The sequence below is a fragment of the Mesoplodon mirus genome, assembly GCF_964341445.2.
Source record: "Mesoplodon mirus genome assembly, chromosome: 18".
Lineage (NCBI taxonomy): Eukaryota > Metazoa > Chordata > Mammalia > Artiodactyla > Ziphiidae > Mesoplodon > Mesoplodon mirus.
The window spans coordinates 50,118,662-50,145,881 of NC_138994.1; the positions used below are offsets into that span (position 1 = coordinate 50,118,662).

The 27,220-nt window shown below is 52.0% G+C and overlaps 1 protein-coding gene across 1 annotated transcript in view; it reads right to left on the reverse strand.

Annotated features, from left to right (window-relative positions):
• RAP1GAP2 (RAP1 GTPase activating protein 2) overlaps window positions 1-24,059 on the reverse strand; it is a 186,742-nt gene extending 162,683 nt beyond the window's left edge. Inside the window, exons 1-2 of the mRNA XM_082605378.1 lie at window positions 23,990-24,059; window positions 20,850-20,885 (exon numbers count right to left, since the gene is read on the reverse strand). Coding sequence (XP_082461504.1) covers window positions 20,850-20,885; window positions 23,990-24,033 — 80 coding nt within the window. The 5' untranslated portion in view covers window positions 24,034-24,059. The remainder of the gene's footprint in view (window positions 1-20,849; window positions 20,886-23,989) is intronic.
• Between the last annotated feature and the right edge of the window lie 3,161 nt (window positions 24,060-27,220).

The following is a 27,220-nucleotide window of genomic DNA, read 5'->3' on the forward strand; positions in this document are numbered from 1 at the left end:
CAATATTCTGTAACAACCGAACTGGGAAAAGAATTTGAAAAAGAATAGATATATGTATATGTATAACTGAATCACTTTGTTGTACACCTGAAACTAACACAACATTGTTAACCAACCATACTCCAATATAAAATAAAAAGTTTAAAAAAAAAAGATACAGGCAGAAATGGTTTTTTTGTTGTTGTTTTTTCTTTTTCTTGCAGTACGCAGGCCTCTCACTGTTGTGGCCTCTCCCGTTGTGGAGCAAAGGCTCCAGACGCGCAGGCTCAGCGGCCATGGCTCACGGGCCCAGCCTCTCTGCGGCATGTGGGATCTTCCCGGACCAGGGCGGGAACCCGTGTCCCCTGCATTGGCAGGCAGACTCTCAACCACTGCGCCACCAGGGAAGCCCCAGAAACGGTTTTTTAACAGATTTAGAATCCTAACAGTTTTCCTGTCTCAGACAGTTACAAGTTCCTGAACCCATGCCATTTGGGGGACAGGCATGCAGACACTGCTGGGGCTCCCCTGATAGAGCCTGGGTCCCATTCACTGCGAGGAACTTAGGCCCCCGCATGGGACACCACACCACGTAAAACATATCTGTCCTGCGTGTCTTCTGTAACACAGCCCTCCCAGACCCACACAACCAAAAACTAACATGGTCCCAAGGGAAAGAGGGAGCGGCTCTAGCTTCCTGGCTGATAGGGATTCCACAACTGCACCTGGAGGTCCTGGATTCAAGTGTAAACAGAGAAAGTGTCAGAGGTCACCCCCATCCTCCATCCCCATAACACCCGAAATACTTCGGACCCAGGCACCATCACCACTGTTTACAGCATCTGACACTTCACCAGGAGACCTTCCACACACCGTGCCTCGCACCCCTGGGAAGCAGCAGCCGTCACTCCCGTTCTACTCCCTCCGCTACTCCATGTGCCCCTCGAGTCTCGGTGGGACCAACGGCATCGATGTGTGTCTGTGCGAGTGTAGAGCACAGGTCTACCCTTCCACGCCTGAACCTGTCTCGAGCGTGATCACTGGGTCTGCCTTTGGGCCTGTGCTCAGAATTAAGTACGATCAAGAGAAGAGAATGATGGGGCTTCCCTGGTGGCGCAGTGGTTGGGAGTCCGCCTGCCGATGCGGGGGACACGGGTTCGTGCCCCGGTCCGGGAGGATCCCGCGTGCCGCAGAGCGGCTGGGCCCGTGGGCCATGGCCGCTGGGCCTGCGCATCCGGAGCCTGTGCTCCGCAGCGGGAGAGGCCACAGCAGTGAGAGGCCTGCGTGCAGCAAAAAAAAAAGAGAAGAGAATGACAGAGCCTTCTGAGTCAGACAACCCTGGTTAGAACCCACCGCATCTCGTACCAGCTACGTGACCCAGCAGGTCACTTAACCATCCTGAGCAGCTTGTGGGATCTTAGCTCCCCAACCAGGGACTGAACACAGGCCATGGCAGTGAAAGCGCTGAGTCCTAATCACTGGACTGCCAGGGAATTCCTGGTTTCCTCCATTTTAAAATGGGAAGAACAGCAGGAGCCACTTCACGGGACAGAGGTGAGGGTGGAATGAGGTAAGAAAGCCGGTGCTGGTTTTGTTACTGTGATAACATAAGGTGGCATCGACCAAGCTCGTGCCTTTTAGGGGTTGTGTTTCTCAGAGTGTAGCCCTGAGCGACTAGTGTGTGTGTGTGTGTGTGTGTGTGTGTGAGACTGGCGGGGGGGCTGGGGTGTCTGAATGAGAATGCAGAAGCCAGGACCCACGACTTAATACACTTGAACTGGGTGCGGACCAGTTCTGTTCTCGGGCCCAGGGAGGCAAGGGCTGGGTGTGAGCTCCCAGCTTCCAAAGATCAAATTTGTGGCCGCCTCCTTGGCGCCACCTAGTGGCTCCGGATTTATGCAGCGCAGACATCTTCTGGACTGGAGATCTGGGAATCTCTCTCAACATCAGCATTTGACCTGTCACAGACTGGGTAGAATCTCTGGGCTTGTCTGGAGATCTCCAGGGGAGTCTGTCCAGCGCTGTCCAACAGAACTTTCTGTAATTATGGAGATGTTCTGTATCTGTGCTGTCCAATACAGGAGGCACCCGTCACAGGTGACTATGGAGCACTGGAAATGTGGCTAGTGTGACTGGGGAACTGAATTTTTAATTGTACTTCATTTTAAGTAATTTAAATTTAAATTGCCACACGTGACCGTATTGGACAGCACTGGTCTGGAGGATTGTTTGAGACCTGGAATCTAGCTATGCCTCGGGGCAGATAGACTGGCTCGCTGGTCCTTCCAGTTACGAAAACGAAGATACCCCCTTTTCACGTAGGCTGGTGAGACCTGGGTTCTGGCCAATTCAGGGAAGGCAGGAGGAAGGCATGGATGCCTATTACTGAAAGACAAGAGGGCCCACGCCCCTGGAGCTGCTGGTGGGTACAAGGCAGGGCTCCACGCTTCCAGAATGCTGCACACCCCAATCCTGGAGGAGCTGGGACCCCACGTGACTGGAGATCTACCCAGGGCCTCTCTGTGTCTTTATACTGCAGACACAAGCATGGGTTTGGAGACAGATAAATCTGGTTCAGTTCCCAGATTGCCAGTTGTGTGACCTGAAGCAAGTAACAACCTCTTTGAGGCTAATTTTCCTAATCTGTGCAATAGGAATCAGGGCACATATCTTACAGGGATTGGGTGAGGGTTAAGATAATGCATATAAGAGCATTTCACACAGTACAGATGCACAGAACAAGCACTCAGTGTTTGCTAAAATAATTATTAGTCCTACATAGCTTTACATCAAACCAACATTACCTAAGTTTTTACAGCCTGAAAAAAAAAACTGATTAATAGAACAATTATCTGGATTGCCACACCAGGGCACAGTCCTTGGCTCCCTCATTTCTACCCAACCCAAGTCCGGCCAGTCTCCACATTTTGCAGATTCTACCGTGGAGCATCTTGTTTCCACATCACACCTGAAGCCATCTTCATCTCTCTCTTGAGCGGTTACTGGTCCAGGTCCATCTGCTTCCAGTGGGGTCCCATTGGCTCTACCTTAGCAGCCACAGTGACCCTCCAGACCGCTACTCAAAACCTCCAACTATCTATCTCCCCATAGCTCAATAAACTGAACACACACTCTGAAGTCTGACGTTCAGGGCACACCAGCACAACCAGGCCCCCACCTTTTGGACCTGAATCCTCATTATTCTGAGACCCCAGCCACACCAACTCCCTGAGCAAACTTGCTCTTTTTCACCTCTGGGCCGTACAAGATTCAAGAGACAGGTCAATGGAAAAAAACAGAAGCCCAAAAAGGTATCTTTGGATATGTAAGAATTTAGTGGTGGAAATGGAAAACTAAAGTCTAATGCTAGAACAACTGACTGATTATTTGGAAAAAATGAAAGTGTAAGTTTATCTCTCGTCTTACCCCAAACTAAATTTCAAATGGATTAAAAAGCTAAATGTAAAAAGGAAATAAAACTATTTTTTTTAAAAAAAGAACATACAGGCAACCACCAACTTTCTGGAGAAGTTGGAGAAGAACTTTTCTAAGCATAAAAGTAAAAAAAGAAGTCACAAATAAAAAGATTGACAGATTTTGCTATCTTAAAATTGAAAACTTTTGCAACAAAAAACAACAGAGTCAAATTTATGGGCAAAGGGTAAACTGAGAAAAATTATTTGTAAATAAAAATATGAATGACAATGAGTTAACAGCTTTAATTAAAAGAGAGAAATCAACAAGAAGAATATGAATATACCAATAGAAAAACAGGCAAGAGTCATTAAGAAATATTTTCTTAAATAAATTAAAAAATAAATGTGTGAAAACGTTTTACCTTTATTGGTAGCCAAAGGAAACCATCAAAGATACACACAAAGATTTATATTCAAGGACGTTTTTGCAGCATTAAAAACTAATAGTTAAAAATTAATAACGGGGGAAGGGTAAGCTGGGACAAAGTGAGAGAGTGGCATAGACTTAATATATACTACCAAATGTAAAATAGATAGCTAGTGGGAAGCAGCCGCATAGCACAGGGAGATCAGCTCGGTGCTTTGTGAAGACCTAGAGGGGTGGGATAGGGAGGGTGGGAGGGAGATGCAAGAGGGAGGAGATATGGGGATATATGTATATGTATAGCTGATTCGCTTTGTTATAAAGCAGAAACTAACACACCATTGTAAGCAATTATACTCCAATAAAGATGTTAAAAAATAATAATAATAACAGGGACTTCCCTGGCGGTCCAGTGGTTAAGACTCAGCACCACTGCCGTGGGCCTGGGTTCAATCTCTGGTTGGGGAACTAAGATCGCAAGCCACACGGGGCGGCCAAAAAAATTTTTTTGTATGTGTTTTTTTTGAAAAATTAAAAACAACCTTAACATCTAAAAATAAGGGACTTCCCTGGTGGCTCAGTGGTTAAGAATCCACCTGCTAATGCAGGGGACACGGGTTCAGTCCCTGGTCCAGGAAGATCCCACATGCCACAGAGCAACTAAGCCCATGTGCCACAACTACTGAGCCTGCACTCTAGAGCCCGAGAGCCACAACTACTGAAGCCCGCGTGCCTAGAGCCCGTGCTCCTCAAGAGAAGCCACTGCAATGAGAAGCCCACGCACCACAACGAAGAGTAGCCCCGGCTCACTGCAGCTAGAGAAAGCCCGCGTGCAGCAATGAAGACCCAAAGCAGCCAAAAATAAATAGATAAATTTAAAAATAAAAATAAAACAGTGATTAAATTAACTATGGAAAATCATAATGATAGTATGGTATGCAATACTTTTAATTATGTTTTTAAAGAATATTTAATGGTGTTCAAAATGTCATTATATAGTAAGTTTTAAAAGGAAGCTAAAAAGCACAAAAAGACTATAAAGAAACACATCAGAGTGAAAACATTTTAGGTGGTGGGTATTTTCTCAATCTACAGTGAGCCCTTACTTATTTTTATCATCAGGAAAAATGCTAGTTTTAAAAGGAAAAAAAAACAGACTGTACCAATATGGGAAAATGCTTGTGCTACAACAAAGAAAAAAAGGACAGAAGCATATCCATCCAGGTCTGTGGAGAGAGACTCAAAGAGGTTATGTAAGTTTTCATTCACTTATTCAGAGTTAATTAATTAATGTTTTATAATAAATAATAAAATAAAATGTGCTGTGGTCCATCACATCAATGTAAAAGTTAAATATCAGTGAGGACGTGGGGAAGAGAACTCTAGGAGAATTCTCACACATCCCTGGTAGGAGTGTCGATGGTAAAACCTCTCTTGAGGACAATCTGGCTGCATCCGGTAGAGCTGCAACCCACCAGCCCCACCCCCCACCACGTCCCTCTCCAGGTGACCTCTCACACAAATGCAGAGAGGGTCAGATGAGGGGACAGGGCTGCAGCATTGTTTGCAACATCAGAAAATGCAAACAACGTTAAGTTTCCATCAGTAGGAGATACAACGGGGGAAACAAAAAATGTGATATGTTTGTGCGAAAAGAAAAACAAAAAATACTACAAGGCAATTAAAAAGGAGAAGCTACACCTATCTCTGCTACCATGGATGGATTCCAAAATCCATGTGGAGTGGCACAAATGCAGAACTATAATGGTAACAACTAACACATTTAGTGTACTCTACGTGCCCACCCTGTTCTAAGCACTTGACATATGTAAATTTGCACAATCCCCAAAATAACCGTACAAGAAGGTTTTACGTTCTACCCTTATTCCCATTTACAGATGAACAAACTGAGGCACAGAGAAGTTAAGTAACCTGCCTGAGGTCTCACAGCTCTTAAGTAGCAGAGCCAAGACCTGAACCCCAGCAGGCTGATGTCAGAACACCACCATGACGTATAAATTCAAAAGGACATCATGCAGGTGAATTTTTAATACACACAAAAAACTATACTGTGTTTCTAGATACCTATCTTATGAATGTGAAAGTATTAAAAATGTGGACTGAGAAAAGCACACCAAATTGCTGACAGAGCTCACCTCTACTGATGGAAGAGGCAATGTAACAGGGCCAAGAAGGAGCGATTCCAGGAACTTAACTTTATGATGTTTTACTTATTTTCTTAAAAAAACAAAGCTCAAAAAGTTAAATATAGGGCTTCCCTGGTGGCGCAGTGGTTGAGAGTCCGCCTGCCGATGCAGGGGACGCGGGTTCGTGTCCCGGTCCGGGAAGATCCCACATGCTGCGGAGCAGCTGGGCCCATGAGCCATGGCCGCTGAGCCTGCGCATCCGGAGCCTGTGCTCCGCAACGGGAGAGGCCACAACAGTGAGAGGCCCTCATACCGCAAAAAAAAAAAAAAAAAGTTAAATATAGAATTACCACATGATCCAGCAATTCAGCTTCTGGGTATAACCCAAAAGAACTGAAAGCAGGGACTCAAATATTTGTACACCCATGTTCATAGCTGCATTATTCACAACAGCCAAAAGGTGGAAGCAACCCAAGCGTCTATTGACTGATGAGCAGATGAACAAAATGCGGCATTTACATACAATAAAATAATATACAACCTTAAAAAGGAAGGAAATTCTGACACATGCTACACCATGAATAAACCTTGAGTACATTATGCTAAGAAAAATAAGTCAGTCACAAAAGGGCAAATACTGCATGATTTCACTTATATAAGGTCCCTGGGGTAGTCAAATTCATAGAGACAGAAAGCAGAGTGGTGGGTGCCAGGGGCTGGCGGGAGGCGGGGAATGGAGAGTTACTGTTTAATGGGTACAGAGTTTCAATTTGAGATCATGAAGAAGTTCTAGAAATGGATAGTGGTGAGAGTTGGGCAACATTATAAATGTACTTAATGCCACTGTATGTATTTCACCACAATTTTTTTTAAAAAGATTTGATAAAAATGGGGGCCTCCCTGGTGGCACAGTGGTTGAGAGTCCGCCTGCCGATGCAGGGGATACGGGTTCGTGCCCCGGTCTGGGAGGATCCCATATGCCGCGGAGCGGCTGGGCCCGTGAGCCATGGCCGCTGGGCCTGCGCATCCGGAGCCTGTGCTCCGCAACGGGAGAGGCCACAACAGTGAGAGGCCCGCATACCGCAAAAAAAAAAAAAAAAAAAAAAAAAAAAAAAAAAGATTTGATAAAAATGCAACAAAATGTTAACAGCTGTCAATTCTGGGTCATGAGTCCTCAGCGGTTTGCCATGTCGTTGTTCTAAAAAACTAACAAAACAGGAGGCTCGGTGTGGTCGAGGAGGTGGAGACCAGGCCCACAGCCTTGCAGCTGGCTCAGGCCTCTTCCATCTCTTCCCTGGTCCTCCTACTTTTACTGCATTGTGGTTGCTATGGAAACAAGGGGCACCTTGAGCTCCCAGAGCTCAGCCCAGGTGCTGCTAACTCCAGGAATAATGTCAGAGTGCGAATGAAATAAAAACCCCGATCATCTGGGCCTTGTGTACACATACCTCTGCCCTCCTGATATATTTATCAAGGAGCCATGTGTTCATGCGTGAGCCTGCAGTGACTGCCACCTGCACGTGTCTGTCCTCAGCAGCAGGCTTGGGTCTGGGTGTACATCGCTCCGGTTTGCCCACAGGGGTGTGCTTGCATGCATGCGGGCATGTCACATGGTTACGTGTATCTACCCAGCCCAGGACTATTATTACCAATATCAGAAATATTAAAGCAGGGAACACTTACCTGGCACGAACAATGTAGCAGGCACTGTGCTCCATGCTTCCACCTGGACTATTTCCTTTAACCCTCACAACAACAGTACCTACATATAGGTACTATTTTTATCCCCAGATAAAGAAATCAAGGCACAGAGAGGTTATGTAACTTGCCCAAGATCTCCCAGAGCACATGAACCTAACAACTGAATCTGTACTGTGGGGAAAAGAGATCTTTAAATGTCATTAGTTCCCAAACAGCTGCAAACCCTGCTGCATCAGAAGCACCACTTCTGGCCCTGATAACGCACAGGTTTCCTGGGCCCCACCCAGGCCTCAGGAAGCAGAGTCCCCAGGGTGGGTCTGCACTGCAGCCAAGGTGGACAACTAGTGGTCCCCTGGGTTGAGCTGACTGATAGGGTTGTATAAGGCATGGCAGGGTGGGGTCAGGGGCTGTTCCTCGGCCCAGAAACAGTCCTGGGAAAGTCTGTGATTCAATGTTCCTCGATTCCAGATGGCATCAGCTGGTGGCAAGGCAACCAAGAAAGAGGTAAGAGCTGCTGTTACACACACACACACACCCCCAGGGCAGGGCTCCACAATTCAGTTATGTGGCTTTGTGGCCTGCCAGGCACGGATTTCCGCTCACTCCACCCTCTCAGAATGAACCGGGCCGTGGGTGGAGGATGACAGTGCGGTAACCCGCCCCGCCCGTTCACAGCTCAGCCCAAGGCAGGGAGGGGTCAACTGCCTCACCTGGACAACAAACAGTGACGGAGCCCAGGCTGGGCACCCCAGAGGCTCCCACAGCCTCAGCCCTCAAGGGGAAAGGGACACAGACAGAAACCACTGGACCAGCACAGGGCAGGAGGAGCTAAATGTGGAACCCTTGAGGTTCCAGCTGCTCCAGGAGCACAAGGAACAGAGTGCTTTGTCCTCAAAGGGAAGGAGGTGTTCACGGAGGAAGCAGCATCTAAGCTGGTCCTGGAAGGACAGGCGGGATGATGCTGATGGGAGAGGAGGAAGTAAAGGCATTTCATGCCGGGCATTTCTGCATAAGCAGACATCCAGGCTGAAAAGTGCCAGGAAACAGCAAATCACATCACCCGGCTGGAGCTAAAGGTCAAGAGGAGACACAGTTGTAAGGGGGTCGGGGGGAACAACTAGATATGTACTGGGGCACAGAGAGGTTAAATAACTTGCCCAAGGTCACCCAGCTGGTAGAATCAGGATTTAAACATAAGCTGCCTGACTCCAAAGCCCATGAATTAACCACTAAGATGGGGCTCACCGGCTGGTAGCCTTTTCTTCTGCACGTGCTTTAGAATGCTGTAGAGGTGGGCCTGCCTGGACTGGGAGCAATGTTTCTCAGTGGGTTGGGGGGAGCTCTTATACCCCTGCCCCGGAAACTCAGCAATGCCTGGAGACATATTTGATTGTCACTACTAGGGGGTAGGTTGCTGGCATCTCGTGAGCAGAGGTTAGAGATGCTGCTAAACATCCTACAGTGCACAGGAGGGTCCCCACAACAAAGAATTCTCCAGCCCCAATTGTCAACAGAAACCCTGGGCTAGAGAGACTCACCCACCTACAGCCCATTTTAACATCCAGCCCCACCTGAGCCATTGACATTCATCACACTCGTTTATCCCTTGGGACAGGGGTTCCCAAATTTTGCTGCACGTTGGAATCACCCGGGAATCTTTTAAAAGTGCCGATGCTGGGTCCCACCCTAGACACTCTGATTTCCAAGCCTGGGATTGGGTGCGACCTGGGCATGAGAACTTTTTTAAGCCTCCCAGGTGATACCAAAGTGCAGAAAAGCTTGAGAACCAGTGCTTTGGTTGAGGGCACAGAGGATCCAACTATCTTCTGTGGACCATGGACAGTTGGTTTTTCTAATGCCAGAAAGAGAAGTCATTGGGGAGTAAACACAAACAAAGACTGCCCAGGGGGACTTCCCTGGTGGTCCAGTGGTTAAGACTCCGTGCTCCCAATGCAAGGGGCCTGGGTTCGATCCCTGGTCAGGGAACTATGATCCCACATACCATGCCCCACAGCTACTGAGCCCACGCGCTCTAGAGCCCACGTGCTGCAACTGGAGAAAGCCACGTGACACAATTAGTGAAGCCCACGTGCCGCAACAAAGACCCAGCTCAGCCAAAAGAAAATTAATTAGTTAATTCAAAAAAAAAAAAAGATGGCCCAGTCCCCAAGCAGGGTCCCAGGGACAAGCCCATGCAGAATCAGGACTAACAAGGTCTACCATCGGTGCTGTGGATACGGGCCTCCTTGGAGCAGTTAGAGATGGCTGTGGGGATGATGAATTAGAGTGGGCGGAGGCCCGAGGAGGAGGTTAATTAGAGAGGCTTTGTCACCATCTGGGCAGGAGATAATGGGCCTGAACCGGGAGGAGGGCAGGAGAGGACCAATCCCCGTGACTCAGGGCCTTCACAACCCAGTGACAGAGAAAGAACTGGATTAGGAAGAGAGAAAAGATTAATTGAGAGTGAGTCCAGTCTGGAGCCAGAGCAGGAAATGACCAGTCAGTGGCTGAAGGCAGTGGTGAGAGCACCAGGGAAGGGGTGAACTGGGGAGAAGGGACCAGGGAGTAGGCCACAGGGAGACAGGAGCTGAGACCCACAGGGCTGACACACCTGGAGCACGAGTGGCGCACAGATGGGGTGAATCTGGCCTGCAGGATGGGTTACATATGGCTTTGGTTTTTTTTTTTAATTCTTGAGCTAGTCGCCAAGATGTTGCCCAAAACTCCAGATTTCCAGCTTCTCCTGTAACGTGGAAGATCTGGGGAGACAGGCGGCATTCCTGCAGAGCACAGATGTGTGCCTGCCGGTGCCCCCAGGCCGCGCCTGGCAGTTGTACTAGGCCCTGCCAGATCCCTGCAGGCATCAGGTCTGTCTTCAGGAAGAAGAGACCAGGTCCTAAATCAGAAAGTAGTGAAGATGGAGGAGCTGACAGGGAAGCGGAAAAGGGGCCAGGCACTGCACAGAGGCCGACAGCCGACCTCCTGTGTCCTGGTCCTGCACCCACGGCCTTCGGGCTGGGCCGTCTCAAGTTAGGAACATCCCCACTTGGGGTCTCAGTGTACAGATCTGTAAACAAGGAGGATGAAGCCCTTGATCTCTCATTGTCCATCCTCATGTCCATCAGGCTCCTGCAGGCTGGCCAGGGCCAATCCCTTTGGCCAGGCTTTGAAATGAAGCCTAGAAAACCTGAACACCTCCAACAAAGATCAGGCCAGGCAGTGAGAAATCCCAAACAGAGCCAAAGAGGCCAGGGATGACCCGCCAGGGGCACAGACAACTCAGGGAACAGGAGCCGCCTTCCAAATTCTGAGGGGCTCTCAGGAGAAAGCAGGATTATTAGCCTTGTTTAGGGGTGGGAGATGAGCGACCAAGCGGTAGCAGTTACAGAAATTCCAGATGAAAATAATGGTCAGCTTTGAACAATCAGAGCTGTATGGCAATATAATAGGCATCCTTACAAGATAATGAGCGCCCCGTCACTGGAGGTAACCAAGCTCAGGCTGGGTGACTAGTTTTAGGGGCACAAGGGATTCACATAGTAGCTAATCTGACCTTTTTATTTCAAGCCCTAAGATTCAAGGACTCCAGAGATCTGGGGATCTCTCCTGAAGGCTCCCCTCTCCCTTTTCCAGCACTCCCAAGGAAAGGTGCTGGGGATTAGGCTCTAGACTCTTCCAGAGAGGGAAGGCCGAGATGGTCTGGAAAAAGCATAGAATGTCTACTTCCTTGCTCCCCTTGCCCTTCACCAGGACCACAGCCCCCAGCAACCCCTGCCACACAGCCCCCATCCCAGCACAGCCTCACCCAGCACCCCCTCAGAGGCAGGGGGAGCAGCTAGCTCCTGAGCGGGGCTCCCAGCACAAGCCAGAGGGGCCATCTACATCCCCTCCTGACACCCCCATCCGCACTCCCTGCTCCCAGCCCCAGAGGAACCAGCAGGAGGAAGGCGATAGAAGCAAGCACTCCCCCAACTCCAGACACCTCTGAGCGTTTCCTGGGCACCTGTCCATCAGGAGCCTCTCCAAGAGGATGCAGGGGTCCTGACACACCCACAGGGTCCACAGCGTGTGGACAGGAAGCACAAGGCATGCACAGCGTGGGGAGTCAAAGCCTCTCGCCAAAGCCCAGTGGGAGCAATTCTCCCCTAGCCTTGGCAAAACCCAGCTCCCGGTGAGCCAGGCAGAGCCCTCTGGCCTCCTCCCCACAGGACCCTGAGACTTCCCATCCAGGACAGGCCAGCAGGCCTCTGAAGAAGCTCAAGGGCATGGCCAGAGCCCTGAGCGTCCACAAGGACTTTCAGGGAGCTGGAGTGAGGGGGGGCCCCCCAGGATAGTTGGACCTGGGCTGGCAGGCCACAGGCTGCCCATCTGCATTCTGCTCCCCTGCTCCCCTGCATCCCTGCCCTTGTGGCCATTAGCCCTGTCCCACGGGATCAACAAGCACCATTCAGCTCACCAGCCACAAGGAAAAACCCCCACGGGGCCCCAGGAATACACAGAGCCCCTCCTGCCCACCATCCCGCACGCATCTCAGAAGAGCCCCAATGCCCAGGACCTACTGGCCAGAGCTGCCAGCCAGCTCCCTTCTGCCCATCATCAGATACCCACCAGACCTGGTCGAGACTCAGGGAGCTGCTTGTCCATCAAGAAATCAGAACAGGGACTCACCAGGGCTTCCTGGGCATGATGGGGACCGGCCAGGATGAGGGCCAGGAGCACACAAATCCCTGGGGTTTGCAGACCTTGCTGCCTGGCAAATGGCACCTTTAGGTGCTTCCCCCAGTGCCTGGCAATGAAATCAGGCCACAGCCCAAACGCCGGCTAAGCACCCGCCTGCCTTGCTTCTCCCCGTAGCCACTCACGCCCCACGACTCCAGATCCCAAAACTGGCATGTTCGTGGTTACCATAGGAACTCGCTAAAGCCAAAAAAGATACCACACAGTCACCCACATGGGCCTTCAAAGCTCATGTCCACCTGCACGGGCAAGCTTGCACACACGCCGACACACACCTACACGCGCCAGCACTGTTGTCAGGCTCAGGGATCATTCTAAAGAATCAGTGAACCAGGGTTGATACTTTAGACAGAACAGGGATGTTCCCCTCAGCCCCACGTGGGACGTGTCTGGAAGTGGGTTCCCTGCACGTCCCGTGTGGCCAGCTGTCGGTTACAAGAGCAGTGGCACCAGCTAGGGCTCACCTGGTGCTCATCTGCCAAGGCACACCTGGAGCTGGGGGGAAAGGGGGTGCAGGGCCCCCGGGACCACCACCAGCTCTGCCTGCAAGGCCAGGGAGAGGGCACTGCCCAGCCTGCTTCCCCGGCAGCCGACCACCCCCTTCAGCCCTCAGGATGCTGCTTCTCTCCTCTGTACCCTTCTATGGGAGGGTGGGGGGTGGGTATAAAGGTCAGGACCTAAGCCAGCCACTTGGGAGGGGAGAGGGGAAATGAGGAGCAGAGACTGTAATTCAGAGCCTTACTCCCTCCCTCTACCCCAAGCTGCCCAAACTCCCCGTCTCCATACAGGGGACCAACATCCACTCAAAGGCTCACCCAGACACTTGAGTCTTCACCCGGACCCTTCCCCTTGCTCCCACCTCCTACATCCAAACCAGCTCCAGGCTGGGGAGTCCGCCTCCTCAAGAGCTCTCCAGTCTGTCCACTCTCCCCAACCCCGCTGGCCCTGCTCTGGCCTCCAGCCTCTCCAATGAGTCAGCAGATGGCAGCCAGCGGGGCGTTCAGACTCAAATCCGGCCACGTTACTCCCCTGCTTTAAAGCCTTTCCATGGCTCCCAGCCACACAGAGCAAGCCCAGCCCTCCACACAGCCCTCCCACATTCCTGGACGTGGCCCAGCCAGACCCTGCAGTCGCACCCAGTGATCTGTCTGGTGTCATAACCGCACGCAGGTCCCTCCCAGCCCACGCCATTCACACCTCACTGCCTATGCGCTGTTGCTGCTGCCCCGGGGGCCCCTCTCCTCTCCGGGCTGGCCTCGCTCACCTTTGGAGATGGCTGAGGCATCACCAAGTCTCCAGGAAGCCCTCCTCCATCCTCTCTGAGGACATCTCTGTTAGCACTTGTCACATTCCACTGCAACTGTCTGTCTGTCTGTCTGTCTCCCTATGGGACTATAAGCTTTCATGAGCAGAGACTGTGTCTTTTTTTTTTTTTTTTTTTACTTTGTTGCCGTGCACGGGCTCTCTACTTGCGGCGAGCGGGGGCTACTCTTCATTGTGGTGTGCAGGCTTCTCACTGCGGTGGCTTCTCTTGCTGCCAAGCACAGGCTCTAGGCACGCGGGCTTCAGTAGTTGTGGCTCGCGGGCTTTAGAGCACAGGCTTCAGTAGTTGTGGCGCACGGGCTTAGTTGCTCCGCAGCATGTTGGATCTTCCCAGACCAGGGATTGAACCCATGTCCCCTGCCTTGGCAGGCAGATTCTTAACCACTACACCACCAGGGAAGCCCCGAGACTGTGTCTTTCTCATCTTTGCTTCCCCACCAGCCCCAGCGCCTAGCACTGGGCTTCGAACGCAGGTGCCCAATAAATATGAGCTTAACTGATTCAGCCTTCTAACCCCACAAAACATCAAGTTCCCCCTGCCTTTGGCAACCCCAGCAAACTCAGAAGACACCCTAGATATGTAGGAGATGAGCTGACTCAGATGGGGCAGCCTCAGAAGGTTCTAAAACATCTCTGTGCCTCAAAGAGTCTTGTAATCCACAGTAAGCAAAGACCTGGTGGTCAAAGATGGGAGAAGGGCTTCCCTGGTGGCGCAGTGGTTGAAAGTCCGCCTGCCGATGCAGGAGACACGGGTTCATGCCCGGGTCCGGGAAGATCCTACATGCCGCGGAGCGGCTGGGCCCGTGAGCCATGGCCGCTGAGCCTGTGCGTCTGGAGCCTGTGCTCCGCAATGGGAGAGGCCACAACAGTGAGAGGCCCACGTACCACAAAAAAAAAAAAAAAAAAAAAAAAAAAGATGGGAGAAGTAAATTGGTGATCGTGACCTTCAACTGATGCATGAAAAAAAGCCATTATAGGGACTTCCCTGGTGGTCCAGTGGTTAAGACTCTGTGTTTCCAATGCCGGGGTTGCGGGTTCAATCCCTGGTCTAAGATCCCACGTGCTGCAATGCAGCCAAAAAAAAAAGGCCATTACATCGGAATCAAGGGGTGGACTGTGGAGGGATGGGCTCTCTGGTAGGGCTGGAAAGCTGAGGCAGAGATTTGATGCACAGCTGCCTGGGCCCTGACTCTGCTCTCCCTGCACCCCCTGAGAATGTAGCCTTGCTAACAACACCAAGAGAACCTGGAGAGGCAGATGTCTGTACAGGGAATCGCCCAGATTTTGTACGTAATCCTCATAGGATGGGGACTGAAGCCCTGAGTTTAAAAGGGCTGTGACATAGCAAGAAATTGAGCTTTCTAGATGTGGCAAGCCCCCATCCTGCATGGACAATGGCTCCAGCAGCTGCCACCAGGGACCCCAGGGCCAAAGGGAAGTTACGCTGAGACACAGTGCCTGCTGCTGCCCTATGTGCTCACCTCCCTTCTAAGATTTTAAATCTTAGCTGGTGAAATCTGAAACCTAGAGTACAGATGGCTGTGTGGTGTCTTCTGACCAAACCACAGGACAGCTGAAATGCTGCCCCAGCCAGGCTGCCAGGAAGACAGCTCCTCCAGGCCCTCTCCCTCCTTCTCCTGAGGAAGAAATAAGATGGCACAGTGACCTCTGGGCCCTCTTATGCACTTTCTCTCTATTTAGAGACGCCCACTTCTAGTGACCAAGAGCAGGGACCATCAGTTAAAAAGTTGGATTCTTTTCCCTGCAGGGCAATGGGCTCTAACTTCCCGGTCATCAGGAATGTGCATGATGCCCTACCCCAGCAGTAGAGACAGGCTGCACTGAATCATCTCCACGCTCACGCAGTCCCACGATGGCCAGTGCCTGTGTATGACAGTCATCTCAGATGGCTGGAGCATGGCTTACCAGCCCATGCAGCAGACACACACACACACACACACACACACACACACACACACACACATCTCTTTCTTTAGCAAAGAAGCAGGAGTCTCTGAGAGGGAGGGCAAGGGGCAGCAAAACAAAAGAGTGGAGGAAAGGATCAGAGGCTCCCAGTTCAGACCATCCCCCCTGGATGCTGCTTCAAGGACCTCCATGAGCAAACACATGGCCCTGCCAATCTAGGTTCCCCCTGTGGGAATCCAGTCAGACTATGGTTCAACCACTGCAATACAGACCGTATCCCAAGCTGGCCTGGGAGCAGGCTGGCGAAGGGGCGTTCTCCACCTGCTGTCCCTGCCTCTTTCTCTCCAGCCCTCCATCTCATGTGATGGGCTAACCATGATGACCCAGAATTAATTCATCCAGCAAATATAGACTGAGAACCTGCTATATGCCAAGCATGGTGTAAGGCTCTGGGGAGCCAGAGATGAAGTATGCAGAACCTCTGCTCTCAAAGACACTCATTCATTCGTGCATGCGTTTGCTTAGTCAACAGCGAGCACCTACCATCATCAAGGTCCTGAGAGAAATGCAAAAGGACAAAAGGCAAGAAGGTGAACTCCCAGAAAGTCAAAGCTAGAAGAGAGCAGATTGGGCACCAGCCCAATCCTCCCACTTTACAGATGGGCAAACTGAGGCTTGCAGAGGTTAACAATGTGTTAGTCTCTGCCTCCCAATTTTTTCTCCTGTATGTGCTGCCACCACCCGCCTATCCAGTGTTCTTGTGTGGCTCCAGGCCCCCAGCACCCCTTGCCTCTGAGGGCCTTCATCATTCAGGTACCCCAGACCCCTCTCAACCTGGGCCTCCAGCAGGGGGCTGGGCCCTCCCATCCACAGTGTTGTGGAGGCAGGGGTGCATTCTGGGGCCAAAGCACCAGACTCTCTATCTAACTCGGGAAAAGAGTGGGAAAGTAGGGCGGAGAGAGGTGCTGAGAACTATTTAGCTCCAGCCTGGACTGAACCAGCCATGAAGTACAGACCTGGATTCAAATCCCAGCTGCAAATCCTACCCCTGATGACCCTGACCAAGTTTCCTAACCTCCCAAGCCTCCCTTTCTCTCCTGTAAAATGCAGACAGTAGTGGTAGCTGCTTCCCGAGATGGTTGTGAAACCTCAGGGAAACTGTGTGATGAAAAGTGAGCACACAGTAAGTGCTGAATAATGGTGGTGCCAGAACCCCCATCTTCGGAGCTGCAAAGCTCAGGGACACTTCCAGGAGTTGTATGGCTGACTGTCTTCGTGTCAAGGACACCAGGTCCCTGGGAAAGGAGCTGAGGCAATCGGGAGCATGGGTTGCAGTCCAGGGGTATCTGGTGCTCAGTGGAGAAGCCAATGGGCTGGGCTGCATTAGTACAGAAAGATGTCTCACCCAGCAGAAGCCGAAGGAAGGCAGCATCTGGGTACCTGGAAGAGCCCTAGCACATGCAGTTGGCTGCCTAAGGACCTGTCAGTAAGCAGAGCCATATCCTGGGCACCCAGGCAGAATTTCTTCTTAGGTATTAGGGGGAAGGAGAATGAGGGAGCAGCTACTGATCTTCCTTTTAGTCCTAAGAGTCACGGGGGTGACGGGATAAAACCTCCTATGGTATCTGCCCAGCCCACAACTCATCCTTCTTCTCTGAGAACTAACCCCTCCCACAGAGAGAGGTGGCTGCAGCAGACATATTTTATCCATAAACCCCGTCTCTCCAGCTAAACTGATTGGGCCATGCTGGGCCAATCAGATTCCCTCTTTTTTTTTTTACAGTTTTATTGAGATGTAGTTTATTTACTATAGAATTCACCATTTCTAGGTCTATCATTCAATGGTTTTCAGTATATTCACAAGGTTGTACAACCATTACCACGAACTAGTCCCAGAACATTTTCATCACCCCAAAAAGAAGACCGTATCTTTGCATTTGGATTGTTTCCATTTGGGGCTATTATTAATAATGTTGCTATGAACACTGACGTACAAGTTTCTCTATGGACATATGTTTTCATTGCTCTTGGATGTATACTTAAGAATGGAATTGCTGGTCATACGGTAACTCTATGTTTAACCTTTTGAGAAACTGCCAAATTGTTTTCCAAAGCAGCTGCACCCTTTTACATTCCCACCAGCAGCGTGTAAGGCTTCCAATTTCTCTACATCCTCACCTACACTTGTTATTACCTGTCTTTTGGATTACAGTCATTCTAGTGGGTGTCAAGTCGTATCTCACGGTGGCTTTGATGTGCATTTCCCTGATGGCTAATGACGCTGAACATCTTTTCATGTGCTCATTGGCCATTTATATAACTTCTTTGGAAAAATGTTTATTCAGAGTCTTTGCCCATTTTTAAATTCTTTTTGTCTTTGTATTATTGAGTTGTTAGAGTTCTTTATATATTTTAGATACGAGTCCCTTATCAGATGTGTGATTTAAAAATATCTTCCCCCATTCTGTGCATTGTCGTTTTACTTTCCTAATGGCGTCCTTTGTAGCACAGAAGTTGTTAACTTTGAGGAAGTTCAATTAATCAATTTGTTGTTCTTGTTGTTTCTGTTGCTTGTGCTTTTGGTGTCATACCTAAGAAACCATTGCCTTATCCAAGGCCACAAAGATTTTCATCTATGTTTTCTTCTAAGACTTTGATAGTTTGGGCTCTTACATTTAGGTCTTTGGTCCATTTTGAGTTAATCTTTGTATACGGTGTGAGACGGGGATTCAATTTCATCCTTTGCATGTGGATATCAGTTGTCCCAGCACCATTTGTTGAAAGACTATTTTTCTCCATTGAATTGTCATGACATATTGTACTTGTTGAAAATCAATTGACCACAAATGTGAGAGTTTATTTCTGGACTCTGAATTCTATTCCATTGATCCGTATGTCTATGTCTACGCCATTACCAAACTCTCTTGATTACTGTCACTTGGTAGGAAATTTGAACTCACGAAGTACAGTCCTCCAACTTTGTTCTTCTTTTTCAAGATTATCCTTGAATTTCCGTAAGAATTTTAGGATCCGTTTAGCAATTTTCGCAAGGAAGGCAGCTGGGATTTTGATGGGGATGCATTTCCAGTTCCTGTTCAACGCCCCCTGAGCTCTAGCTCCACCTCCTCCCCTCGGGTTCCCTGAGGCACCTGGGATTTTTTTCCATAAACTCCATCTTTTGCTTAACCAGATTACACTGGGTTTTTGTTTCTTGCAATCAAAAGAATCTTAACCAAGTACAAGTAGGAACACAGTCCTACACACTGTCCCAAACAACCCTCTCAACACCACCTCCCCAAGGCCTACGACCTCAGACTGTCCCCCACATACCCAGAGAGCCCACTGGGGTCCCAACCTCAACACTGGCCCATGCCCCCAGCCCTTCACTCCACCCCGTAACTAGTTCCTTTGCAGGTTACAGGTATCATCTTTACTAGTTAAAACAAACAGGCCCTCAATAAACGCTTGTGAAATTGAACTAGATGTCCCAAGACGGTACCAAAAAAACCCACTCCTACCACTCTACACCCCTTAGTAACTCAGCTTCCTACCTAGCATCTCATGCAATACGCAGATAGGAAGCTCTAGGAAGGCCGGACCTCGCTGTGCCCACTGGACAAAGGATACGGAAACTGAAGTCCAGAGAAGTTAACTGTCTTACCCAAGAGTGACTTGCCCTAAACGCTGGACTGCCCTGATGCACACCCCACGCCAATCAGCACAGGCACAGACAGGCCCATCGTCCCGCCCCATCTTTAAGAGCTACTTTAGAAGCTACCTCCTCCTGGCAGTCTTCCAAGATTGCTCCCACTACATCCCTGGCATCAACTCTACAGAGAGACTGAAAGCTCTCAGAGGGCAGGGACAGTTTTCCATCCATCCTTGCCCTGCTGACTGCCCACCCTCACCCTTCTGAGCAAAACAAACCTGAGTGGGAAGCTTCCTTGTTTTGAACCCCCTTAGATGCCAACTCGCCAGACTAGCTGTGCTCTGCCCAGGGAGGTGTACCCGGGGGATGCACAGTCAGTGCAGGCAACTAAGTGGCATGGCAGAGAGAGGCCAGCCTGGAAAACCTTTCAGCTGAGATGGGGCGTCACAAGCAGGAGGGGCTGCCCCCAAAGGAGGACACTTAGTAGAGGAATTTTTCATGCTTGAGCCAATTCACGTGTTACAGGATAATATTTTGACCTAGTGACCAATGCTGTTTTTCCCCTCCTAAAATTTCCCTCCTTTTTAACTCACTTAATTGGAGAAGGTGGTGGGTCAGTACTCGTTGCCCAAGGGAGGGATGCAGTTGGGAACCGACTTTTGTTAAGTCTCAAGGGGGAAAGAGGATCCAGATGCAGGCAAAGTGGTTTGGCCAGAAACACAGAGGGAAGAGAACGAAGGTGATGAGAGAGAAGCAGTCAGAGGTTCTAGGACAAAGGGGTGTCTGCTCAGGGCTCCCCAGACAGACGAGCAGACACGTGATAAACCGAGGCAGACAATCAATCCCCAGACCCTGAACCTGGTGCTGGAATTCTCAGAGAGCCTCAGGGCCAGGCTGATCAGGACGACAGCTGTCTGGTAATAGATGACTCGATGACCAACTGACCACCCACAAACATACACACACTGGGGTGTTTTGCCAGGTCCTAGAACTGTGTGGCACACTTTTCCAGGTAGGTGGGAATGTCAGAAAGACAGCCTGGGACTTCCCTGGCGGTCCAGTGCTTAAGACTCCACACTTCCACTGCAGGGGGGCATGGGTTGGATCCCTGGTCGGGGAAGTCTGCATGCTGTGCAGTGCGGCAAAAAAAAAAAAATAGCCTCTTGGGACTGGGTCTATAAAAATTACATATAAAAATAAAATGATTACAAGTGATGGAAAATTAAAATATAAAAATTAAAGTGATGGAAAATACAATTATCTTTCTTATACCCTTGAGTTGTGGCCTGAAAGCTTCACTGCTATACACATTTCCACCACACTGGTCCCCCTGCTTGCTTCCCAGCATCTGCCTTTTCCCGGATACTTCAGGAATCCAGAGCCCAGTCCAGCCTCCTCCAAGTCCACAAGCCCCTGGACTGAGACAGAGAATCTGACAAATGCAACAGTCCCGCTCACGTTTTCCACAACCAGGAGGGAAATGAGGGAAATGAGGGCTCCAGCTGCCATTACCTCTGACCTTTACGTAACAGGAAGTGGCTACTTACTTGACCTTCAGGCTCGCCAGCATGGTCTTGTCAATCCTGCCAAGAGAAAAGCAAGGGCTTCCGTCAGTGCCAGGGCTGAAGGCTCCCACCTAGCACCTGCAGGGGACAGGTCCCGGGGCCCAGCCCAGACCACCAGCCCCGCAGGGCCCTGGACAATGTTGCTTCAGGAGGAAGGAAGTTCTCCTCCAGCCCAGAAAGGGAGCACTTGGGAGCTCTGGGAGGGCTGGAGCCACTCATAACCCAGTGAGATGGGTCCTGTTATTCTCCCTATTTTAGAGATGGGGAAACAGGCTCGGGAGGATACAATCACTGGCCCAGTGTGGATCCCAGTATCTGACTCCAGACCCAGGGATCTAAAGCACTTTGTATGCCATCTCTCCTTTCGTTACCCAAGCTCCACAAGAGGACTCTGCAACCCAGCCTCATGGGTCACAGCGGCTGGACAATCAATGCATGGATATTTCCTGGGATTCTGCTTTAGAAAGATGCTGCAACCTCCAGCACCAGGGACCCTCCTGCTCTGGGAGCTGCCAGTTCCTCTAAGAAGGCATAAGCCACCCCTGAGACAGAACCTGACAGCAGGCGCCAGGGTGCACAGGAGGTGGGGTCTGTCGGGCACAGGAGCTCAGAGCCCGGAAGATCACGTTTGCGGCAGACTGTCCTGGCAGCCAGCAACTCCACCCCAGCCTGCGCCTACCCTTGCTGGAAGACAAGGCAGGGCTGCTAGGCTTCTATTTTTACCCTCTGCATATGCCAGCCCTTATGGCTGGTAAAAGAGGCCCCTTCCTCTCTCCAGAGACAGAAAGTAGGCAAGATTCCCACTCTCTGTCTCCTCTTGTTTAGGGGTCACAAATACCAGGGTCACATCACCATCAGTGTCACCCCTGCGCCATGTCATCATTGCCATTAATGCCACCAAAAGCACCACCACCTCCAGGAGGCTTGAAACCCTGGAAAGTTCTTATAGCCACCTCTGTCCAGCAGCTCAGCTCTGCCACAAGCTCCCCATACATGCAACTACTGGGGCCCCAGGGAGGAGGGGAGCCGTGTCAGGGGCCACACGGTGAGGACGCAGAGCTGCCCCAGCAATCACGAGTCAGCACCAAGCCCTTGAGCCGGGGGGCGGGATCCTTCCACTCTGAGTAAACTCCCAGCACCTTCTGATCTCAGCTCCCAACAGCAAAATAAGCCACACCCGAGGGTCCTGGCCCAGGTCCCTCCTCCCAGCTTCTTCCCCACGGGCCCCGTGGGCCCCCTCCTTGGTGCTTCCACGAGGCCCCCAGGGGTCTCACTGGGTTCCTAACCCCCTCTGGTATGGAGATCCTCCTCCTCTCCCATTCAACTCACTGAATGGGAGTAAGGTGGACCCAGGAGCAGACCCCTGCACCCTGCTATAACATCTGTCACCCAGAGCAACCCAACTGGAACCCCTATCAATAAGCCCTTACATTTTATATTTTCCCAAGGAATCTTTTTTAATTCTTACAACATCCCTTTGTTGTGGGTAAGGCAGAAATTCCCCATTTACACATGGAGAAACTGAGACCTGGAGAGAGGAAGTGTCCCATCTGGGTTCCTCAAAGAGCAGAAGGGTAGCAGCACCTTGACCCAGGGTTCCCAGCAGCCCTCTCAGCCTACCACCCGCCACCCGCCACCCACCAACTCTCTGGGTCACACCCTGGCCCACAGCAGCCCCGGTCCCGGGACCCACGTCCACACCTACTCGGTTAACCGGGCTCCCACGGGGGTGTGGCCTCGGCGGGCAGGGTCTATGGCTTGGCAGAGCTGAGATGGGGAGACAGGGCAGCACTGTGACACTGAGCTTTTCCCTTTCAGGAAACCAAGGTCCCCAGGTTCTTCCGGGTGCTGTGTCTCTCCTCCCTCCCCTGCCGCATCCCATTCACTCTCATCACCTTGTCCACCAGTGCTACTGGACATCCACCCTGGCATCCAACGGAGCTCTGAAGATACCACCCCCAAGACTCTTTTCACTGTCTGGAGTGGACCAGGGCTCCAGGAATCTGTAATTTAGCCCTCAAACAACTGCAATATCCCTTCCCTGCTGAAAGCCATCCCCGCATGATAGCCGCCCTAACCCTCCAGCCCCACCAGGAAGCTCTGCCGTCCCATGTCTTGCAGCCCCTGTGCTCCCTCCCACACTCTTTCACCTCTTATGCCCCCCACTGCTGGCCACGCGGCTTCCACACCAGGACAGCCCTGGCCACCCTCCCCCTCTCAGCAGTGGGAACCTCTTCTTTGACAATGCTCCAAGCCTAGAAGCTGAAAGGAAACTGATAATGAAAACCACAAGACCCCGTTCCCCAGCTGAGGAGAAGCTGCCGGCAGCTGGTAACCAGAGACAAGTCTTTGACCTCAGTTTCCCCACTTTATGGCCCCGTAGGGAGGAAAGAGCCTCTCCTTTATCCCAGACAGAAACTTAGCAGCAAAAGGTGGCCCAGAGGGTCAGGCAAGAGGCTGGAGCACAGCCCCAGCTGCTCAGACTGGCTGTAGGGGGAGGGCAGGGAGGGGCCCCTGGCGACAGGCCCGCCCCGTCCTCTCACTGCTCACCCCTGCAGAGAGGAGAGAGCCCAAAGGCCGAGCAGGCCACACACTCTCCCGGCCACGAAGCCACAGAGATGACCCAGACAAGAGCATAACACACATGCACAGACAAGAGCACACACAGGTACAGAAGCTGCGAGGTGCAGACCGGCATCCGCTCAGAAACGCAGAGTGCACACGTGGTCACGCATCGGCACACCCACCCAGCCAGGCACACACCTCACACCCGGCCGCACAGACGTGCACACCTAAACACACAGTCCCAGATACACACGTGTTCACAGTCATCACAGATGCACATATGGAAACACATGACACAGAGGCCCGCGTTCACCAGTCAGAGTCACACTCACACTGGCTCCAGCTCCGACCTCTGAATTCCCTAGGAGATTGTACCCAAGGGACAGTGAGGAGAAGCCTGGTGCTCCCCCCACAGGATCTTCCATCTCCAACCCGCCCAAGCATCTGAAAGTACCCCCCACTGCTCCCTACAGACCAGGTCGCAGCCACAGGCTCAACCGGGCTTCGCGGCCAGATTCGCTCCCACCCCTTCACCCGCCCTCCCATCTGTTACCCACCATCCGAAGCCCCCAAAGGAGACGCTGCGCTTCCTGTGAAACATGGCTGTGACAGAGGGGCCCCTGGTCCGGCGATGCCCCCGGGGCTGTTGGCAAGACTTCTGTGGCCTCGGAGCAGCGGGGTCGACAGCCACCGGCAAAGGGTGGGGCGCCCGGCGTGGCACCTCCCCCAACGCCTGCCCCCCAGTCCGGCTTCCTGTGGGTGAGGCCGCGGGGTGGGAGGGGTGTTCTGCCCCCCAGGACGCACCAAGGCAGGCAGGGGAGGTCGCAGAGGGCAGCTTCCCCACACCCGGAGGAACCCGCAGCTCCGGAAGGGGCTCGGCCGGCAGATTGCACCACAGCCCGGGTTGGCAGCTCTGCCCCACACAGCCCAGGCTGCCCGGAACCCAAGGAGGCCCGAGGATTCCCATGATTGTGCCTGGGAGGGGGAGAGAGGCCTGGCTGGAAGGCTCAGGGAGCCCTGCCGACGGGGCCCACACCGACTCCCTGGGGCTGCCGGAGGCGGGACCTTGACCTTTCTGCCTCCACCGTACCAGATAAACCTGCCCCACACGCGCACGCGTGTGGACACAAGTATACGTGCACCCATGTGGGCCCAGGGGCGCACACACATGTGCACACATATACGCAAAGGACCCACGGGTACACCTAGGCGCACTCATGCTCACGTACGTCAGCAGATGCCGGCACACACGTGCACGCAGGTACTGCACACTCACCTGCAGGTCAGCAGATGCCGGCACACACGTGCACGCAGGTACTGCACACTCACCTGCAGGTGCGTGCAGACATTTACAAAGACACCCGCACATCCACCTCATGCACATATAGCTCCCCATACAAACACACGCTCACACACACATCAACATACGTGCACACACCTAGGCGCACGCTCAGATTGCACACACGCCTACAAGGCGCCCTCACATACACAGGCACAGATCTGTACTGCTCAGATGCCCTTGAGCGTCTAGACAGAGGTCAGCAGTGCTGAGCTCCTGCCGGCAGTGGCAGAGGTGGCAGGTGGCACCGATGTGCACGTCTTTGCCTTTCCCACTGGAACCACAGGCTAGTCCTAATCTCTGTCTGCAACAGTGCTGACCATGCCTGGTACACGATAGGTGCTCACTAATGAGAGCCCCGTAGAAGAGTGCGGCACATACATACAGCAGCCTAGGGTAGAGGGTCACAGGCGGGGTGCCAAGTCCCCGCCCCTACCAAGCAGTGGAGAAGCTTCCACCATTGGCCTTTCCCACTGGCCCACCTTCCCCGGAGCTGGGAGTCAGGTCCGTGCTGTGATGCCAGAGGGCCACCCCCAGGCTGTGGACAAAGGGCACAGGCATTTTTATTTTCTTGACTCCTCCGCTGCAGGGGACACAAGGGGCCTCAGGCCCTATGGGGGCAGCACAGGGTCCTGACCGAGTTCAGGGCTAGAGGTGGCAAGTGTGGGGTCCTGTGCCTCAGGGCAGCTGGCTGCTCGGCAGGAGCCTGGTGGTCCTTGGTTCAGGTTGCACCCTCCACCCTCACCTTCATCAGAAAAGGAAGGATCAAGTGGTTCACTCCCTAGGGTTGCATAGACCACCGGCTTCCCACTGGACATCCACTCCACACCCAGATCCGTCACCCCTACTGCACCCACCCCACACTCAGGAGATGCTCAGCAGGTACCACGGACACCCTGGGTCCTGCGTGTCCTGCATCCTTTTGGCCTCCCTCTGAGCAAGACAGCTCTGTGCTCCATCTGCTCCTGGGGGGGACACCTGGCCAGGCCTGGCCAGCCAGGGCTTCACCCTCCTGGCTGCAGTGACTGGTTTGGGAGTGGGCAGGAGACCTAATCGGACCCAGTAGGACTCACTCCCACAGTGCTCCCCCCCTCTCCTCCCCAGGGTTGCTGAACCATAGGATGGAGCACCAGGGTAAGCCAGAAACGGCCCACAGCCTCAGCCCAGGCGTCACGTGGGTTACTAATAACTAATAACCCACATTCCTTTTGCAAAGTGCTTACTTTTTTTATCAATGAGAGAGAGTTCCTAGTGAGCCCAGCATTGGAGCACGTCATCTGACATGCTTCCATGTGGGAGAGAGAGGAGGGGTTGCAGGCACAGTAAGCTTGGGCACTTCCGGCCTTCCGTCTTATCTGTTCTTATCTGTACACACATGTGACCATATGTGCTTGCTGTCCACCAACATATTCTAGGGGAAGACACAGCTGAGAGATGCTCTGATTCAGGCCCTCATGGTCTGCAAAGACACCCAGATAAAACCCAGGTAGGAGGCCACCTGGGCCAAATGTTTGCAGACCCAGAGGAGACACAGGCCCAAGCCCAAGCATCTGAAGGTCAGACGGGCAGCCCAAGGAGCAGGCAGGGAGGAGCATGTCAAGACCAGGCTGGATTCTCCCACCTTGCATGGCAGCCACAAAAGACACAGAGTCATGGGATTCAGACACCTGACCGAGGAGCGGCAATGGCCTGGCTGCATCAGCAGGAAGGGCACAGAACTCACAGCCTGGACTTGAACCTGAGAGTCCAGAAGGGCCGGTGCCGTCTTCGCCCCCCAGAGTGAGGGCCCAGAGAAAGAGAAGGGAAGTTCCCAGATAGCTTTCAATTTTACCGCATAAGCTCGCGAGGGAGGTGAGAGTCATTCTAGAGCCTCATCCACTCTCCTCTCCTCAGTGCTCAGGCTCCCAAGCTTTGGAGCTGTGTGACCTCCAGCAACTTATCTAACCTCTCTAGGCCTCAGTTTCCTCTTCCATAATAGGGGGTGGCTGCCACCAACCTCACAAGATTATAAATGAACATAAACACAGCACAGGGCTCCCAAACCATTACCGGAGCTGTTATATGTACTATCTATTATGATTCCACCCCCTCCCTCGGTCCCACGCAGCTTCCAGCTGCCCCTGCTCTGACCCCTCTGTTCTTCTTCTGGGTGGAGGTGGGCAGCGAGGAGTCCATGGCTCTCTGGGAAGGACTGCAAGTCAAGAGAAAAGAGAAGCATGCTGTGTGCCAGGCCCAGCCCTCCTGCCCCACCAAGCACAGCCCAGCTTCCTCCCAAACCTCAGCTGACTCAGCATGTGGGCAGTCAGGGTGGAGATAAGGACAAGCTATGGGGCCAGGGGGGCCAGGGGCAGCGCTGTGACTGTGAGTTGACTATGGGTCAGCACTGACCTTTCAATCTCACAACCACCTCTGAGATAGCACCACTTTATCCCCATTTTACAGATGGTGA